The sequence below is a fragment of the Lampris incognitus genome, chromosome 12 (genome assembly GCF_029633865.1).
Source record: "Lampris incognitus isolate fLamInc1 chromosome 12, fLamInc1.hap2, whole genome shotgun sequence".
NCBI classification, from domain to species: domain Eukaryota; kingdom Metazoa; phylum Chordata; class Actinopteri; order Lampriformes; family Lampridae; genus Lampris; species Lampris incognitus.
Window position 1 is genome coordinate 1,389,196 of NC_079222.1, and position 19,012 is coordinate 1,408,207.

General features: G+C 43.9%; 1 protein-coding gene across 3 annotated transcripts in view; it reads left to right on the forward strand.

Moving 5' to 3' along the window:
- wdr36 (WD repeat domain 36) overlaps positions 1-19,012 on the forward strand; it is a 77,796-nt gene that overhangs the window by 50,086 nt on the left and 8,698 nt on the right. For all 3 annotated transcript variants that reach the window (XR_008811095.1, XM_056290648.1, XM_056290647.1), the window contains 7 exons: positions 1,077-1,231; positions 1,906-2,020; positions 5,442-5,607; positions 5,814-5,922; positions 17,517-17,596; positions 17,742-17,849; positions 18,873-18,970. Coding sequence is in view for 2 of the 3 variants with exons in the window: in XM_056290648.1 (XP_056146623.1) it covers positions 1,077-1,231; positions 1,906-2,020; positions 5,442-5,607; positions 5,814-5,922; positions 17,517-17,596; positions 17,742-17,849; positions 18,873-18,970 (831 nt within the window). In the remaining variant the exon portion in view is untranslated. The remainder of the gene's footprint in view (positions 1-1,076; positions 1,232-1,905; positions 2,021-5,441; positions 5,608-5,813; positions 5,923-17,516; positions 17,597-17,741; positions 17,850-18,872; positions 18,971-19,012) is intronic.

Genomic DNA, 19,012 nt, shown 5'->3' on the forward strand with positions numbered 1-19,012 from the left:
TAAGTAGGTGTTATACCGGCCTTATTGCTTATAAGGGTGGGGACACCTGCAGTCACTGTATTGTTTATAAGGGTGGGGACACCTGCAGTCACTGTATTGTTTATAAGGGTGGGGTACTTGCAGTCACTGTATTGTTTATAAGGGTGGGGACACCTGCAGTCACTGTATTGTTTATAAGGGTGGGGACACCTGCAGTCACTGTATTGTTTATAAGGGTGGGGTACTTGCAGTCACTGTATTGTTTATAAGGGTGGGGACACCTGCAGTCACTGTATGGTTTATAAGGGTGGGGACACCTGAAATCACTGTATTGTTTATAAGGGTGGGGGACACCTGCAGTCACTGTATTGTTTATAAGGGTGGGGACACCTGCAGTCACTGTATTGTTTATAAGGGTGGGGACACCTGCAGTCACTGTATGGTTTATAAGGGTGGGGACACCTGAAGTCACTGTATCGTTTATAAGGGTGGGGACACCAGCAGTCACTTTATTGTTTATAAGGGTGGGGACACCTGCAGTCACTGTATTGTTTATATGGGTGGGGACACCTGTAGTCACTGTATTGTTTATAAGGGTGGGGACACCTGCAGTCACTATATTGTTTATAAGGGTGGGGACACCTGCAGTCACTATATTGTTTATAAGGGTGGGGGTACCTGTAGTCACTGTATTGTTTAAAAGGGTGGGAACACCTGCAGTCACTGTATTGGTTATAAGGGTGGGGGTACCTGCAAGCACTGTATTGTTTATAAGGGTGGGGGTACCTGCAAGCACTGTATTGTTTATAAGGGTGGGGATACCTGCAGTCACTGTATTGTTTATAAGGGTGGGGGTACCTGCAAGCACTGTATTGTTTATAAGGGTGGGACACCTGCAGTGACTGTATTGTTTATAAGGGTGGGGACACCTGCAGTCAGTTTAGACTGAAGAGGTCACTTAGATGATGATGAAATGTTTCTCTCTCACAAAACGTTGTGTCCAGATGAACTGATTCAACTTTCTGTGAATATCTAAAATATCAATGATTAACTAACTATAATTATAATTGCTATTGTCATTATGCTAATTATTCCAGAGTGCGCACGTGAGAGTGACTGGGATGGCATTGTGGCATGCCACCGTGGACACCTGGTCGTCACCACCTGGAACTACCAGCGGTGCACCATGGGAGCCCACCGGCTACAGCCGCCTCGCTCCCAACGCGACAGGGCGCTTGATGTCTACGCCACGGTGAGCTCACGTTTCACAGTTGCCTCAGCAATGGAATTAGCAGCAGCTGTGGCGATGTGCCACTTTAATTAATATATTTAATAAATATGTTTAATCCGTCAGTCCACTTTTATAAACATCTCTGATTGTTTTTCTTTTCATTCCAACATGGAATGCTCCACTCATATCCACATGTTCACTCATTCAGAAGCATTCATCTACAGCGGACATAAAGAGTCGACGCTCTGCTGTTCAAACGGCAGGTTAGATAAATTATGTTAGAACGTTTTCCGCCTTTAACGTGAAAATGAAATCCTTAAAATTCGAGTGAAAAACCATCAGAAACATTTTAGGGAAGAAAAAGGAAAACACAAAACTTACGATGACCTGGTTGCATAAGGGTGCACCCCCTGTTATAATTTGGAGTGTGGCTGTATTCAGAATTAACCAATCACATTCAAACTCACGTTAAGTCGTAGTTAGCATACACCTGCCATCAATTAAAGTCACTGTGATAAACCCCAAATAAAGTTCAGCTGATGCTGTAGGATTCTCCTGAAATCTTAGTTGCATCCATCTGCAGAAGCTGTGGTCCATGAAGATCTCACAGAGCAGGAAGAGGAACTCACTGTTGAAAGGTGTCGACCAGGAGAGCTGATTCCATGACCGTTCTGCTCTTATTCCCCCTTCTTCAGGCAGTGGACATAACTTCCTGTGGCAACTTTGCAGTGGTGGGTCTGTCGTCTGGCCACGCTGACGTCTATAACATCCAGTCGGGCCTCCACCGGGGGCAGTATGGTGACGACGCAGGTAAACATCAGCTAGGTGGCTGCCTCACCAACTCAGACTGCAGTCTTGACACTCTGGGCTAGTGGGTGGGCAGACACACTGGCTAGACCAGAGGCTAATCATCTAGCTCAAATGTTGATAGTCTGACTGAGAAATGGACCAACTGACTAGCTGGAGACATGCTGATGAACGGACTAAGATGTTGGATAACTAACAGGCTAACAGACAGCCTACCAACCCTCTTAACCAGTTCGCTAGCACAACTGCCAACATAGTGTAGAGCAGACTGCCTACAACATGTTTAAACTACTGACCTAGCGCGAGAACGACCAGGCCGGTCATTTTGACTGTTGTGGCTTTTCAAAGTTTAATAACTTTGTGAGGGGAAAAAAGATACAGACCTGCCCCTCCCTGAATGCTCCTAAAACTGCATATATTTGCATTAAAATGAGTTTTAGCTCAGTTGCACAAAAAAGTTAGAAGTTCTACCTAAAAGGACCATGAGCCGTCAAAATGACCGCGTGTAATTTGCGCGTCATCGCGCACGTCATGTCACTATTTAGGACGTGTGTTGGTCGCATCATTTCCTCCGCAAAGTTCAGTTCTTTTTTTTTTACATGTCACGTGTTATAGGCCTTGTTACGTTTCTTAGATTAGTAGATTAGCAATATGTGTTTTCCGTTTTGTTTTCCAGGTAATACTTTAATTTTTTCAATTTGGCTATTCAAGTTGGACCATGTGAAGTTTAATTGTTTGAAAATAGTATTATAGTTGTTAACATGTTAATTTTGGTGTCAGTTAGTTTCATAACAGACATACTAACATAGGTAATGCATTAATAGCTCAACTGGGTATTTATCATGACAGAATATAGAGTTTAAACACCAGCCATCTTTTTTTTTTGAAAACTTTATTTTCCAATTTTCAAGTTTTTGGAACAGGTATACAAGGCACAGGAACAACAACAACAACAAAAAAGAAATGTGTGGGAATCCCCCCCCCCCCCCAAGGCTCAAAAAAAGAAGAGAAAAAAAAGAGGACTATGCAGGGATTTCTTGTTCCAAGTTCCACATAATAACCATATTTTTGAAGACGATATAAAGTTGTACACATATATCTATAAGTATTGTCGTTACAACCAGGTAAATAAAAAGTACATTCAGTAAAAGGGGAAACCTTCAATAAAGTCTATGAAAGGACTCCAGGTCAAAGTAAAGTTTTTGCGGGTTTTACATATTTTATATCGGAGCTTTTCTAAAGGTAAAAAGGACAGCACCTCCCTCAACCACTGCAAAAATGATGGAGCTTTATTTGACTTCCAGTTAAATAGGATAAGTCTGCGTGCTAGTAATGAGGCAATTTGCCTGCAAAGTTGCCCCCTTACAGTTAGGGGGTGGTATGCCAAAGATGGCTGTGTGAAAATCAGGGTTTATGGTCTGTTTACAGATATGTGAGAATACATTAAATATCTGTCCCCAATAACTGTTGAGGGAGGGGCATGCCCAGAACATGTGTCCCACCGAGGCTGGACTACGGCTGCACCTCGGACAGCCAGAGTCTGTGGTGGGAAAGATTCTGGCAAGCTTGTCCCCCGAGTAGTGAAGACCGTGAAGCACCTTAAACTGAATTAACCCATGTCGTATACACAATTAGGACGTATGTATACGAGTTAAGCTGTCCCGCCATGCCTCTTCAGAAAGCTCTACACCCAAATCTCTCTTCCCCCATGCAGTTTTTGTTTTGTCACAGGATATCTGTTTCAATCCCTGTATCAGTGTGTAAATTATAGAGACCCGTCTCTTCCCAAAGGGATCCATCTCTAGAATAACATCTAATTGGCTCCTGGTTGGTAGATACGGAAATGAGGGAAACTCTTTCTTGGCAAAACTACGGATTTGAAGGTATCTAAAAAAATGGGATCTGGGTATGTTATGGTCTTTGGTAAGTGTTTCAAATGAGGTGAATGTTCCATCTTTAAATAGATCACAGAAAAACACCAGTCCATTTCTATGCCAATTTTGAAATGCGTTATCTAACACAGATGACGAGAAGAATTGATTATTTGCTACTGGAAAAAGACTGCTAGCATGCTTTAATCCAAAATGCCTCCTAAACTGGAGCCATATCCTAAGTATAGCTTTAACCACTGGGTTTCTTATTTGTATGTTACGATTATGTGGTAGTGGAGAGGTGAATATCGGTAAAGGATTGGATAAGAGTTCCATGTGAACCCAATCTGTACCCTGTTGATTCTTATATGTAAATGCCCAATGTAAAAGTTTTACAATGTTCGCAGCCCTGTAATAACAAATAAAGTTAGGCAAGCCTAATCCCCCTGTCTCCTTAGGGACCTCCAAGTATATTTTCTTCATCCTGGGGTTTGAATTGTTCCAGATGAATGATGAAATTAATCTATCTAATTGTTGAAAAGTTGTCTTAGGTATGAATATGGGAATCATTTGAAAAAGATAGATAAATCTGGGTAAGACTGTCATTTTAACTATATTAATGCAGCCCGCTAATGAAATTGGTAGCGTTGACCACTTTTTAAAATCTTGTTTTGTTCGTTCTATTAGTGTTTTAAAGTTATGGTTATATAACCTCCCCATTGTATGGGTGACAAATACATTATGTTCAAGTTTGAATGGAAAGCTAGAGTAGTCTCTATCAGTGTGGTTAATCGGAAAAAGCAAGCTCTTTGAATAGTTTATCTTATAACCTGACAGGCGACCAAAGTTACCCAGGGTAAGTAATAGTCTTGGTATAGATTCTATTGGGTTGGATATATATAACAACAGGTCATCTGCATAAAGTGATACCGTATGCAGTTTACCACCTCATGAGATACCTTTAATGCCATCCTCTGCCCTAAGAGCTATAGCGAGTGGCTAAATTGCTAAATTGAACAAGTAAGGAGAGAGGCTGCAGCCCTGTCTGACCGGCCCTCATTTTGACCGCCCACGGTGGTTTTAGGTAGGAGTGAAGTCCCAGTCGTTCGAGTGCTAGAAGACTGGTTAATTACAAACTGGGCAGACAAGTCAATGGATTCAAAAAATAGCTCATTAAGGACTTGACTAAAAAACATGCTACCTAAGAATCACAACTACTTTATTCATTATCCAATTTTGGATAGTAATTTTGATAATTTTTGATAATAAATTTGATAATTTTGGATGGTAAAATTGGATAAAAAAAAGAAGCTAGCTAGCTGATACACTTGTAGACTGAATAGACAGAAAGGCTGGTAGGCTTAGCATGCAGGCTAATTTTGGATAATAATTTTGATAATTTTGGATAGTAAAATTGGATAAAAAAAAGCGAGCTAGCTGATACACTTGTAGACTGCATAGACAGGCTAGTAGGCTTACCATGCAGGCTAACTAACTTTTTATCTAGCTAGTAGACTGTCTTACAATCTCTCACCCTCCCCTCTCATTCCCAGCCCACCGCGGCGCTGTGCGCGGCGTGGCCGTGGATGGCCTGAACCAGCTGACTGTCACTATGGGCTCAGATCAGCACCTGAGGCTGTGGCGCTTCAAAAGCCGGCAGCCAGTGTACGACCTTGAGCTGAGCGCCCCCCCCGACCGTCTTCGCCTCCACCGCGACAGGTGACCTCTGCTTGCCATTCAACCTAATGCTAGAATTAAATGTGCCTTTTGGGATGGAGAGGAGAAGTTGTTGACGCTCTTGTCAATGCTCTAAATTACTCTTTGACATTTTTCATGACTATTGTATCTACAGCAGGACACTAGCTTACTACTCATTAGGTTATTGCCTCATGTTTTTAAGGCTAAGGCTTTTCCTGTGTCTGTAGTGGGATGTTAGCCATAGCAATGGATGACCTCACACTCAACGTGTTTGACTTGGAGACCCGAAGAGTTGTCCGGAAGTTCTCGGGCCACTGGAGGAAGATCAATGACATGGTTTGTGGAAAACTTCTCAAATTTTCTGAATGGAACAGATCTTCCTGTTTTAGCTAACGCAACAGAACAGGTGTCTCTTGGGGTTGTTGCTAGTGCAGCTAAAACCAATACAACAGCATAGAAGTAAAAAGGAATGCTCCCTAGCATTGCAAATGGTAATACAATAGCAGTGAAGTAAAACCATTTTTGGTTACATAGATCATGGTAGTACAACAGAATGGAAGTAAAATCCACTTTTCTCTAGCATAGCCAATGCTAATACAACAGAATGGTAGTATCTGAGGGATGTTTGCTCATATAGCCAATGCTAATACAACAAAATGGAAGTAAAATCAATTTTTCGCTAGCATAGCTAGCAGACTCGAAACATATAGGGATTTTTGTTAGCATAGCTAATGCTAATACTATTGAATGGAAGAATATGGGTTTTTCACTTTCACCCGGTAATGCTACTAAAAAAGTTTCTATTTCTCTATATAATCTGTGATTCAAGTAAATTCTTTATGAGACAGTACAAGCTTGTTTCATGCCATGACTAACTGGATTATTTTGCTCCTTATTTGTTGAACACGTTCCCTACTGTTGAGTGTTTCTTTTAACTAAGTCATTCCTCTATATGAATTCTATCTAGCATAGCTAATCTTAATTCAATAGTTGGAATTTTTCGAAATTCTTTCAGTGCAAATACAATATTATTGATATCTTCTTGGTTTCTCTTAAGGATATTTCAGTATGGTCCTCACTGGTATCATGCTAACAAAATTGCATTCATATCTGAAGTGATTTTGAGTATTAGAACTGATGCTAATTTAGTAATGATAATTTTAATAGGATTCGTCATGACTAAAGCTCATGACCATAGGTGAGGGTTGGAATCTTCGTTCTGACTCTCACCTATGCTCATGAGCTTTGGGTAGTGACTGAAAGGGTGAGATCGCGGCTACAAGCGGCTTAAATGAGTTTCCTCCGTAGGGTGTCTGGGCTCAGCCATAGAGTTAGGGTGAGGAGCGCCGACATGCGGAGGGAGCTCGGAGTAGAGCCGCTGCTCCTTTGCGTCGAAAGGAGCCAATCGAGGTGGTTCGGGCATCTGATTAGGATGCCTCCTAATCACCTTCCTTTGGAGGTTTACTGGGCACGGCCAACTGGGAGGAGACCCCGGGGTAGACCCAGAACTCGCTGGAGGGACTGCATGTCCAATCTGGCGTGGGAACACCTTGGGATCCCCCAGAAGGAGCTGGAGGGCGCTGCTGGGGAGAGGGACGTCTGGAGTGCCCCACTTAGCTTGCTGCCACCGCAACCTGACCCAGAGAAGCAGCTGATGATGAATGGAAAATAAATGAATGAATAATTTTAATAGGGTCTTTACAAACATAGCTATAGGTGATATGAACGTAGTAGGAATCTAACCGTACACAAAATTCATGATTCAATATGTGCCTCAGTTTTGAGGTTATGGTTCAGTATGTTGCCTCAGTTTTGGGGTTATGGTTCAGTATGTTGCCTCAGTTTTGGGGTTATGGTTCAGTAAGTTGCCTCAGTTTTGGGCTTATGGTTCAGTAGGTTGCCTCAGTTTTGGGGTTATGGTTCAGTACGTATCTCAGTTTTGGGGTTATGGTTTGTTTGATGGCTGGGAGAGCTGGCGCTGGATTGGTTGGGGGAGCTTGATCTACTGCTTCCTGTGGCCCAAGGGACCACGGCCCTGCCTGGAGTGGTGCCCGAAGAGGAAACGCCAAGGGCGTTCTGACAGGAGGCGGAAGCGGAGCAGGCTAAGCTAACTGCTAGCCCATGCAGACCGGCAGTTAAGATAACACTGAGGGCAGTCTGGCGGCAGCCTCGCCTGGCGTTGACTGGGTTTTTCGTGTCATCATGTGGCATGCGGGGAGGTGTGTTGAAGGTGTATGGCTGGGAGAGTTGGCGTTGGCTTGGAGAGCTTAGTCTGTTGCGTCCGGTGGGCCCAGGGACCATTGCCCTGCCTGGAGCTGCGCCCAAGGAGGAAACACAGAGGGCAGTCTGACAGGACATGGAAGTGGGGCAAACTAAGCTAACTGCTAGCCCGTGCAGACCAGCAGTTCCGACAGTGATCCTGGTGTTGGCTCTCTTGGACAGTTAAATTGTTTTTATTTTTGTTGTTGTTTTTTTAATTATAGGTGACATGGTGGCACAGTGGTTAGCGCAGTCGCCTCACAGTAAGAAGGTCCTGCGTTCAAGCCCCAAGGTAGTCGGGTTCGTCCCAGCTCGTCCCCTGTGTGGAGTTTGCATGTTCTCCCCGTGTCGTTGTGGGTTTCCTCCGGGTGCTCCGGTTTCCTCCCACAGTCCAAAGACATGTAGGTCAGGTGAATCAAAGACATGTAGGTCAGGTGAATCAAAGACATGTAGCTCAGCTGAATCAAAGACATGTAGGTCAGGTGAATCAAAGAAATGTAGGTCAGGTGAATCAAAGACATGTAGGTAAGGTGAATCAAAGACATGTAGGTCAGGTGACTCAAAGACATGTAGGTCAGGTGAATCAAAGACATGTAGGTCAGCTGAATCAAAGACATGTAGGTCAGGTGACTCAAAGACATGTAGGTCAGGTGAATCAAAGACATGTAGGTCAGCTGAATCAAAGACATGTAGGTCAGGTGAACCAAAGACATGTAGGTCAGCTGAATCAAAGACATGTAGGTCAGTTGAATCAAAGACATGTAGGTCAGCTGAATCAAAGACATGTAGGTCAGGTGAATCAAAGACATGTAGGTCAGCTGAATCAAAGACATGTAGGTCAGGTGAATCAAAGACATGTAGGTAAGGTGAATCAAAGACATGTAGGTCAGGTGACTCAAAGACATGTAGGTCAGGTGAATCAAAGACATGTAGGTCAGCTGAATCAAAGACATGTAGGTCAGGTGACTCAAAGACATGTAGGTCAGGTGAATCAAAGACATGTAGGTCAGCTGAATCAAAGACATGTAGGTTAGGTGAATCAAAGACATGTAGGTCAGCTGAATCAAAGACATGTACACTACCGTTCAAAAGTTTGGGATCACCCAAACAATTTTGTGTTTTCCATGAAAAGTCACACTTATTCACCACCATATGTTGTGAAATGAATAGAAAATAGAGTCAAGACATTGACAAGGTTAGAAATAATGATTTGTATTTGAAATAAGATTTTTTTTACATCAAACTTTGCTTTCGTCAAAGAATCCTCCATTTGCAGCAATTACAGCATTGCAGACCTTTGGCATTCTAGCTGTTAATTTGTTGAGGTAATCTGGAGAAATTGCACCCCACGCTTCCAGAAGCAGCTCCCACAAGTTGGATTGGTTGGATGGGCACTTCTTTGAGCAGATTGAGTTTCTGGAGCATCACATTTGTGGGGTCAATTAAACGCTCAAAATGGCCAGAAAAAGAGAACTTTCATCTGAAACTCGACAGTCTATTCTTGTTCTTAGAAATGAAGGCTATTCCATGCGAGAAATTGCTAAGAAATTGAAGATTTCCTACACCGGTGTGTACTACTCCCTTCAGAGGACAGCACAAACAGGCTCTAACCAGAGTAGAAAAAGAAGTGGGAGGCCGCGTTGCACAACTGAGCAAGAAGATAAGTACATTAGAGTCTCTAGTTTGAGAAACAGACGCCTCACAGGTCCCCAACTGGCATCTTCATTAAATAGTACCTGTTAGAGCCTGTTTGTGCTGTCCTCTGAAGGGAGTAGTACACACCGGTGTAGGAAATCTTCAATTTCTTAGCAATTTCTCGCATGGAATAGCCTTCATTTCTAAGAACAAGAATAGACTGTCGAGTTTCAGATGAAAGTTCTCTTTTTCTGGCCATTTTGAGCGTTTAATTGACCCCACAAATGTGATGCTCCAGAAACTCAATCTGCTCAAAGAAGTGCCCATCCAACCAATCCAACTTGTGGGAGCTGCTTCTGGAAGCGTGGGGTGCAATTTCTCCAGATTACCTCAACAAATTAACACCTAGAATGCCAAAGGTCTGCAATGCTGTAATTGCTGCAAATGGAGGATTCTTTGACGAAAGCAAAGTTTGATGTAAAAAAAATCTTATTTCAAATACAAATCATTATTTCTAACCTTGTCAATGTCTTGACTCTATTTTCTATTCATTTCACAACATATGGTGGTGAATAAGTGTGACTTTTCATGGAAAACACAAAATTGTTTGGGTGATCCCAAACTTTTGAACGGTAGTGTAGGTCAGTTGAATCAAAGACATGTAGGTCAGCTGAATCAAAGACATGTAGGTCAGCTGAATCAAAGACATGTAGGTCAGGTGAATCAAAGACATGTAGGTAAGGTGAATCAAAGACATGTAGGTCAGGTGAATCAAAGACATGTAGGTCAGGTGAATCAAAGACATGTAGGTCAGGTGAATCAAAGACATGTAGGTCAGCTGAATTAAAGACATGTAGGTCAGGTGAATCAAAGACATGTAGGTCAGGTGAATCAAAGACATGTAGGTCAGGTGAATCAAAGACATGTAGGTCAGCTGAATCAAAGACATGTAGGTCAGGTGAATCAAAGACATGTAGGTAAGGTGAGTCAAAGACATGTAGGTCAGGTGAATCAGCCGTACTAAATTTTCCCTAGGTGTGTGTGTGTGTGTGTGTGTGTGTGTGTGTGTGTGTGTGTGTGTGTGTGTGTGTGTCTCGGCCCTGTGATGGTCTGGCAGCCTGTCCAGGGTGTCTCCCGTCTGCCGCCCAATGACTGCTGGGATAGGCTCCAGCATCCTGTGACCCTGAGAGCACGACAAGCGGTTCAGATAATGGACTGTTATGTTGGATATATGTGTTTTGTAGTTTTTGTCGTGTTTTTGTAGTTTGGTGTGTGTTTCTGTCTTTGTGTTGTTTTCAACTCATTCAGGTATCCTCCTGGCTCTCTCCCCTCTTACCCACCATCTCTCTAGTGCACCTGCAGCATTGTAGTCACTAGTGTCAGGCCCCTGTATACTAGGCTTGTGACGATTAGCCAGTTTGCATCGGTGTATCGATGCAAGGGTCTACGATGCATTGCATCGGTTGGAGTGGTGTGCATCGGATAGAAATTGGGCTGAAACCGCAATACATCGCTTTGTAAAAGCTTTGCATCGGTAAAATCCAATTTCTTATAATATATATATTTTTTAAAATGATTATTTTTATTCAATTCGCTTACATAATTCTCTCAGCCGTTTCTCAAACGAGCGGACTATTTGCTGCGGAGAAAAAAACAATTGGAGGTGGATTCACCTACTCACCACTAGGCGTCACTAGTCACTCAATATTAACGCCACAACAGCTGGCCTACTTCATACAATCAACGAGCAACATGGCAGAGAAGGCAGACGAACAGATACACTTTTTACCTAGCCATACCTACAAGTCCCATGTTTGGCGTCACTTCGGATTCTTTAAGAGATGGAAACCTCGACAAGAGCCAAGCAATTTGCAAAAGATGTCGTCTTGCTATAAAATACACAGGCAGCACGACCAACCTGACTTCTCACCTGAAACGGCGACATGGCTTGGCTGAGGACTCCCCGATAGCTAGCTCGCCCTCTGATTCACCTCATGCTAGCTCCAGTGATAGCAACACGGGTCAACAGCCAAGTATCACTACTTTTTTCCAAACTCCGCTTGCCGCAAACTCTGCACGCGCCCAGAAAATAACTGAAGCCAAAGTAAGTAAAGATATCCAGCCTTACAGTGTGACGGAGAACGAGGGCTTCCAACACCTGATGCGCATCTTGGAGCTGAGGTACCATATTCCAAGTAGAAAGCTTTTCACCGAGAAACAAATCCCCGAACTGTACGAGACAGTGAAACGAGAGATAGCAGAGTCACTCCGCAAAGCTGAAACAGTTGCCATAACAGTTGATGGATGTACATCGTGCGCTACAGACTCGTATGTCCCGGTCACTGCACACTACATCGATGAAGAGTGGGTTATGCAGAGCCATGTCCTACAGACCAGAGTGTTCACCGAGGGCCACACAGGGAGCAATCTAGCAGTTTTTCTGCGGGACGTTTGCCGTGAGTGGAAGATAGAAGACAAGAAAACGGCACTGGTCATGGATAACGCCAAGAATATGGTACTGGCTGGAGCTGTTTGTGTTTCCTGTTTGTGACAGGAAAGGCCTTTTTCATCTTAAACCTTTGTTGCTAATGACAAGAAGTCGGTACTGTTTTGTAGGCTGAGCTCCACTACTGTGTTATGTGCCAGTTTGTGAAAGACTTTTTTTTACACTGACAAACACACCACTCCCTCCTCACTGCTGAGTTAGCCTACTTTAAGTACGCCTGAGTGTTCATCTGTTAGTTAGCCTAATTGTTGATGGTGAGAAGTCTACTGCTTTGTAGGCTGCTACTACTGTGTTCTAAATGGAACAATAAAATGAAGTTGATTTTGCACCGATTTGCATTGTTATTGGATTGTGTTGAATCGTGATGCATCGCAGTAGGAAGATGAATCGTATCGTACCGAATCGGTAGCTGCTTCATGTGTATCGTTAATGTATCAGATCGTTGGCTGTGTATCGAGATACGTATCGCATCGGCCTGGGGATGGAGATTCCTATCCCTACTGTATACAAATGACTCAAAGTTTATTGAGCATGTCAGTGCTCAACCTGGACCACCAATCGTTTTTCACTCTTGTCAGTGTTGAGAATCCACCCTCACACACTGCTGTGGCCATGGGAAGGACTTGAACAATTTCAAACAGGTGGCTGATGTGGGTGAATCTCTTCCTGTGATCTTCATTGAAAATCAGTGCATGGGCATCAAATGTGAACTGTTGGTGCTGTGCAAGTTATTTTAAACCCATCCACTCTTCCTGTACTTCTTGAAGATTGCATCCATTTCTTTCCAGCACAGGCCAGAAGTGTTGGCAGAGTGTGGTGATGTGGTGATTGCTATACACTGCCAAATCCTCTTGGTTCTTTGGCCAGTTGCAGGTGTTGAAAACCTGGGCAGCTGCAAGCAGGTCTTAATTGGAAAAAGCAAACCGCTGTCTGAGGTACTTCTCCATGCTCTGAAGAACTTTCCAACAGTTGTCGACAACAATGTTGACGCCATTAACTATGAGCAACTAGCTGCAATACAAACAGAAAATATGTTACGCGAGCTAGCCAACAATAGCCTACTGCTGATGAAAAGTAGCTAACGTTACATTATTTATCCAATAAATTTAGGTAGCTGCTCTACTTAGTAGCATTAGCACTACGTTAATTTGCAGCATATAAACCTAACCAGCTAGCTAGCTAACTAGACTAGAATTAAACCAAGCCACCTTGCTGTGGCTTTGTCGTTTGCATATCCATGCACCATGTCCACGCCGCTCTTGATATGGAGTTCGACAAGCCCAGGGAAAGCACTGAATGCGATTTCATTACATACACAATAGTATGTGATGTTGAAATTTTTAATCATTTTCTCCCGTTATTCACTCTCCATTTGACGTATTTGTCTCCCCATGGGTGTATTTTCAGGCGATGTAACCGCAAGGTGTGCAGCTGTGCACTTTAGGTGTTGTCCACTTTTCCCACGAATTGTGATGTGGTGTTTGCTGAAGGCGTTGTTTCCGGTGAAACATGAGCTAGACTTCTCAGCTTGTTGAGGAACCTGGCGGCACACCGCAGTACTACATTATGTCCTTGGATGTGTCGTATTCTAGCCACTTAAACTCTTGCTTCCATTCCCTCCGAAATTTTCGTTGCAGTTTCATTTTTTCGTAGTCCACCTTTTGTGTTTGTGTTTCTTCTGTAGGGATCATGTTCGCAGCTCGAGTAACGTTAGGCTTAGTAAACCCATACTTCAGCAGCCCCGACATATCAGCAGCTAGCCGGCGACGAGTAGAATTAAGTAACTGTTAGCTGTTTTCGTAGAATGTTGAATTAAAAGGCGCAATGAATCAAGATGTTTATGGAACTGTGACATTGTGTTTGTGAAGGGCAGTGTTTTGTTTTTTTAACCTTGACTTGGTGGCCACAGGGGGCCACCTACTGGGGATATATGGTAGCCACAGAGTAACTTTTTATGGCCACGGGCCATCGGGCCATGGTTAATGTCGAGCCCTGACCTAACATGCATGCAGAGTCCGAAATTAACTGTTTGGCTTACCGGCCAAGGGGACTGGTAGATGAAAAAATCTACCGGCCAAGCATATTTTTTACCGGCCAAAATAATTAGTAGCCTTTTTTGTGCCATACAAACGTTTTCAGTACATATCAATGAGAGAATAAGGTATTGTGTTGAATAAGAGCTTTTAAAAATGTGCAGATTTGAAGCAAAAATATTTTTATGTAAAATTAGTCAACGGTTAAAGGTAAAATATTACAAGTATGATTTCATGTTTTATTTGCAGTATTATTGTAACTACTCGAGTGCTCCACATGCCCGTCCCTAGTCCCAGACTACTTCTCACTCTACAGCAGCCACTCTCTTAGCACCGTCCATGAAGTCTGGCCTCCTGCTCCTGACAGAGTCTTGGTGCCACAGATTAACAGCACTGGTTGGGTCATACTCCCTGATCTCGGGAGATGACAGCTGCACCTTCAGTAGATCCCAGAGTGTGACTGAGTTGAGGTTTTTTTTAATTTATTTTTTTTAATCATTTTTATTCCTGATTTTTCCCTTTTTTTCCCTTCCAAATTAGTGGCCAATCGATCCCTATTTAGTTCAGACACCCACCCTTGTACTGCATCCATTGGCCAGCTGCATCTCTCCGGCTGGCAGTCGAATCCAGGCCGAACCACTGCTTTTTCTAACACACCCAGAGACGCATTCACGTGACGAACACAAGCCGACTCCACCCCCCTATTGAAGACAGCGTTGCCAATTATTGCTGCTTCATCGAGTCCGGCCATAGTCGGATCTGACGAGACCGGGGCACGAACCCCGGTCCCCAGTGGGCAACTGCATCGACACAAAGCCGATGCTTTGACCGCTACATCACCACGGACATGCCAATCAGTTTTAACTTGTTTCATGGTGTTGAAGCTAGCACACAGCTAACGTTAGTGCAAGCTAGGTGTCACATACTAGTGCTAGCTGGCTAACGTTAGCTACAGCCAGCACTTTGTTTACGCTGTATGAGGATATTTTGAGATGACAACTAAATTCACTTACTCGCACATCCATTAGAAGTCGGAGAGATTTTCATGCTGGTCTGCTCGGACATGGCTGTTAGCACCTTTACGGAGGATGTTGCGAGGACAGGCTCCGATTGAACCCGAGAGGCCTTCATACAGGTAATGTGACGTCTGGAGGTCTCATGTTCCTTGGTGTTTTCTACCTTCATTATCTTGTTACCGATGACAAAGGATTTGCTGCGGTTTTTAGCATCCTGGCGACAGACGAAGCAACTCATTATCACGGTCTGTGCGTTATACTCCAGCCAGCTTCTCGCAGCTCCTTTATCGCCATACCTCCACTTTTCACTAAACTTTCTTTTTTCCGGTTTGGTAGTGATGGTGGCTTCTTCCTCCTCTTCGGGGCATGGCTGCTTTTTTGATATTGCACCTTCTAAATATTGCCACATAACTGGTGTTGCTCTCTAACGTTAGTTAAAAGAATAGAGTAGGCTAGTACCGAGTTTGACGGTGCTGCTGTCGTTGCTCCTCTCGAGTGTGTGCGTAATGTTACCCACCAGCAGCGTCTAGCAACATTCTAATGCACTTTGATTGGTTAATTTCTGTTATTGCTGTTGCTATGTTATTGTTCTAATACACTTTGGTTGGTTAATTTCTGTTATTGTTGTTGCTATGTTATTGCTGTTGCTAAGGAGAGAGAGAGTGAGAGAGATCGGGGGGGACTAAGTGGTTGGATTTCACTTTTTTTGTTACTCACCATTTGGCGGGTAGGCGTCTGAGATTTACTCGCCAATCAGAAAATCTACTCGCCTTTGGTGGGTGGCGAGTGTTAATTTCGGACCCTGCATGCATGTCTTTGATGGCGGGAAGAAACCAGAGCACTCGGAGGAAACCCACGCCGACACGGGGAGAATATACAAACTCTACACAGAAAGGACCCTGGACAGCCTGGGGTTCGAACCAAGGGCCCTCTTGTTTTGAAGCAACAGTGCTAACCACTGGGCCACCATGCTGCCCTTGTATAACTGTTTTAAGTGTCCTTCAGAGTGACGTCCTGCGGAAAAAAACTTGTCTGGTTGTTTTGGGGTGCAGTGCTCTGTAGCGCCTACCAGAGGGGAGGAGTTGGAACAGGGTGTGATGGGTCTGCAGTGATGTTGCCTGCCTGTTTCCTGTATTGTATGGTGCCTTCCTGTTTGGTGGCTGATCCAAACCAGACAGTGAAGGTTTGCAGCAGAGGACAGACTGGATTATGGCAGTGTAGAACTGGATCAACAGTTCCTGAGGCAGGTTGAACTTCCTGAGCTGATGGAGAAAGTACATCCTCTGCTGGACCTTTTTGATGATTGTGTCGTGTTGGATGCCCACCTTAGGTCCTGGGAGATTGTGGAACCCAGAAATCTGAAGGTTTCCGCAGCAGACACAGTACTGCTGACTATGGTGAGGGGGGGCTCCTCCTGAAGTCCACTGTCATCTCCACACTTTGAGCGTGTTCAGCTCCAGGTTGTTATGACTGCACCAGAGGGCCAGCTGTTGAACTTCCTGTCTATATGCAGACTCGTCACCATCACGGATGAGGCTAATGATGGTTGTGTCGTCTGCAAACTTCAGGAGTTTAACAGACGGGTCACCTGAGGTGCAGTCATTTGTGTAGAGAGAAGAGTAGAGGAGAGAGCACACATCCCTAGGGGCGCCAGTGCTGATTGTCCTGTTGCTGGATGTGATTTTCCCCAGCCTCACCTGCTGCCTCCTGTCTGTCAGGAAGTTTTTGATCCACTGACAGGTGGGGGCTGGAACAGTGAGCTGGGCGAGTTCAGAGTGAAGGATATCTGGGACGATGGTGTTAAATGCTGATCTGAAGACCACAAACAAGATCTCTGCATGTGTCCCTGGGGAGTCAAGGTGTTGCAAGATGTAGTGCAGTCCTATGCTGGATGTGATTTTCCCCAGCCTCACCTGCTGCCTCCTGTCTGTCAGGAAGTTTTTGATCCACTGACAGGTGGGGGCTGGAACAGTGAGCTGGGCGAGTTCAGAGTGAAGGATATCTGGGACGATGGTGTTAAATGCTGATCTGAAGACCACAAACAAGATCTCTGCATGTGTCCCTGGGGAGTCAAGGTGTTGCAAGATGTAGTGCAGTCCTATGCTGACTGCATCATCCACTGACCTGTTTGCCCGATAGGGTCCAGTAGGGGGCCTGTGTTTTCATTCAGATGCTATTGAATTATAATGATCGGTTTACTTGACAGGGTTTCATTAGGCTCATTAGAACATTCATTAGGTTCCTCGCTGAACATGACTTCAGTTCTTTTTATTAATGATGTTAGGAAATTATATTTATCAGGTTGACTTGTGAGATGTAATCAGTTAATTCTTTAGATTAATTTTGATCATTTTTCCCGGCATGGTTTGTTCTTAAACCTCCTTATCTTACAAAGTGCACCTTTGAAAACTCCAAACTAAATATAGCAAACACTATCTTGAATTTTCCATCTCTCTCTCTGTTTTTCTCTCTCGGGATCAGGCATTCAGTCCTGATGGTCGCTGGCTTGTTACTGTGGCGATGGACTGCACAATTCGCACTTGGGACGTCCCCACTGGATGGTAAGAATGAAATGGTCCGACTCATCTGTCCTGCTTCTAAAGGACACACTTGAACATTTAATCTGGAATGTTTTCTTAATTTAGATCAGAATCACTTATCGAGATTTAATTTGCCTGTTTTTTCTACTTTTTCACCTGACATTAGCCTGGTGGACTGCTTCCAGGTGGATATGGCGGCAGTGGGCTTGTCCTTCTCCCCCACTGGCGATTTCCTTGCCACTACACATGTGAACTGCCTGGGGGTCTACCTGTGGTGAGTGAACAGCGCTGAACATGAGGTTGTATGCATCCCCCTGGGTTTGCCTTTGCAACTTGTGAGAGATATTGGCCTGCATGTTAGCATAATAGCTAGTGTTGGTAGGCAAGTAACCATTAGCAATAAAATATGAGTCTGTATTTTTGCATTTGCATAGACATTGCGATTTGCATATTCATTTGCGTATGCATTAAAATCTCATTTGTGGCAAACTGAACCAGAATGGCAGCATTGTTCATGTTAGTGTTAGCATTACAGTGTGCATGAACACGAAGTCAGCTGTCATTAAGAAAAAGAAACACAGGGGCGTCTGGGTAGCAAATCGGATACTAGATATCTGAAAAGTTTGGAGGGGGTGTAATTTTCTTTCCCTTCCCGAAACCCAGAACGCAAGAAGCGCAATGTCGGCAATAGATTTCACAGTATAGCAGACCCCATGGCCAGCTTAAGCCATCCAAAATCAACAAAAATACTTGTCTGCTCCAAGCTAAGCTTGCTACTAGCTATTATTGATAGCTAATACAGCTAACGTATTATTACTGTTACTTTTACCCACACAATGCGCTGATTTCTTCCTTCATGTTTTGGTGTTTTCCGGCTACTTCCTGGATAGTTCTGAAATGCTTAACGGGCATAGCAACAGTAACTAAGGGGGCGGGACTTTGCGAAAGGTCACTTAGCATAAACGTGTGCACTAGCATTATAATGTGACAGTGTTGTGTGGCTAATTATCACTACAATGTATTATAGCTTCGTGTGGCTAATACGTATATACTACTAATGCATTAGCACTATAACTTCACAATTACACAGTTAAGATTAGCATTAGCATCAGCATTACAGTATGTCCATCTCATCTAGGGTGGTATGTAGCTTCATGATAAGCACTGAAATTTGATCACACTATTGGGGACAAAAGTATTAGCATGAAGTAGCTGTTGAATCAGTGGGGATGTAAGTGTTAGTACCAACAATGTGTCAGCTGTGCCCACAGTCCTCTGATGGTGTCTGGTTTAACAGGTCCAACAAAAGCCTCTGCAACCTGGTGTCACTCCGCCCGCTGCCTGCCAACTATGAGCCAACGACCTCTGTGCTACCTAGCTCCTGCCCGGGTCAAGGTGAGGACCTGATTGACTCTGTCCAGCTCTGACCAAAACTGG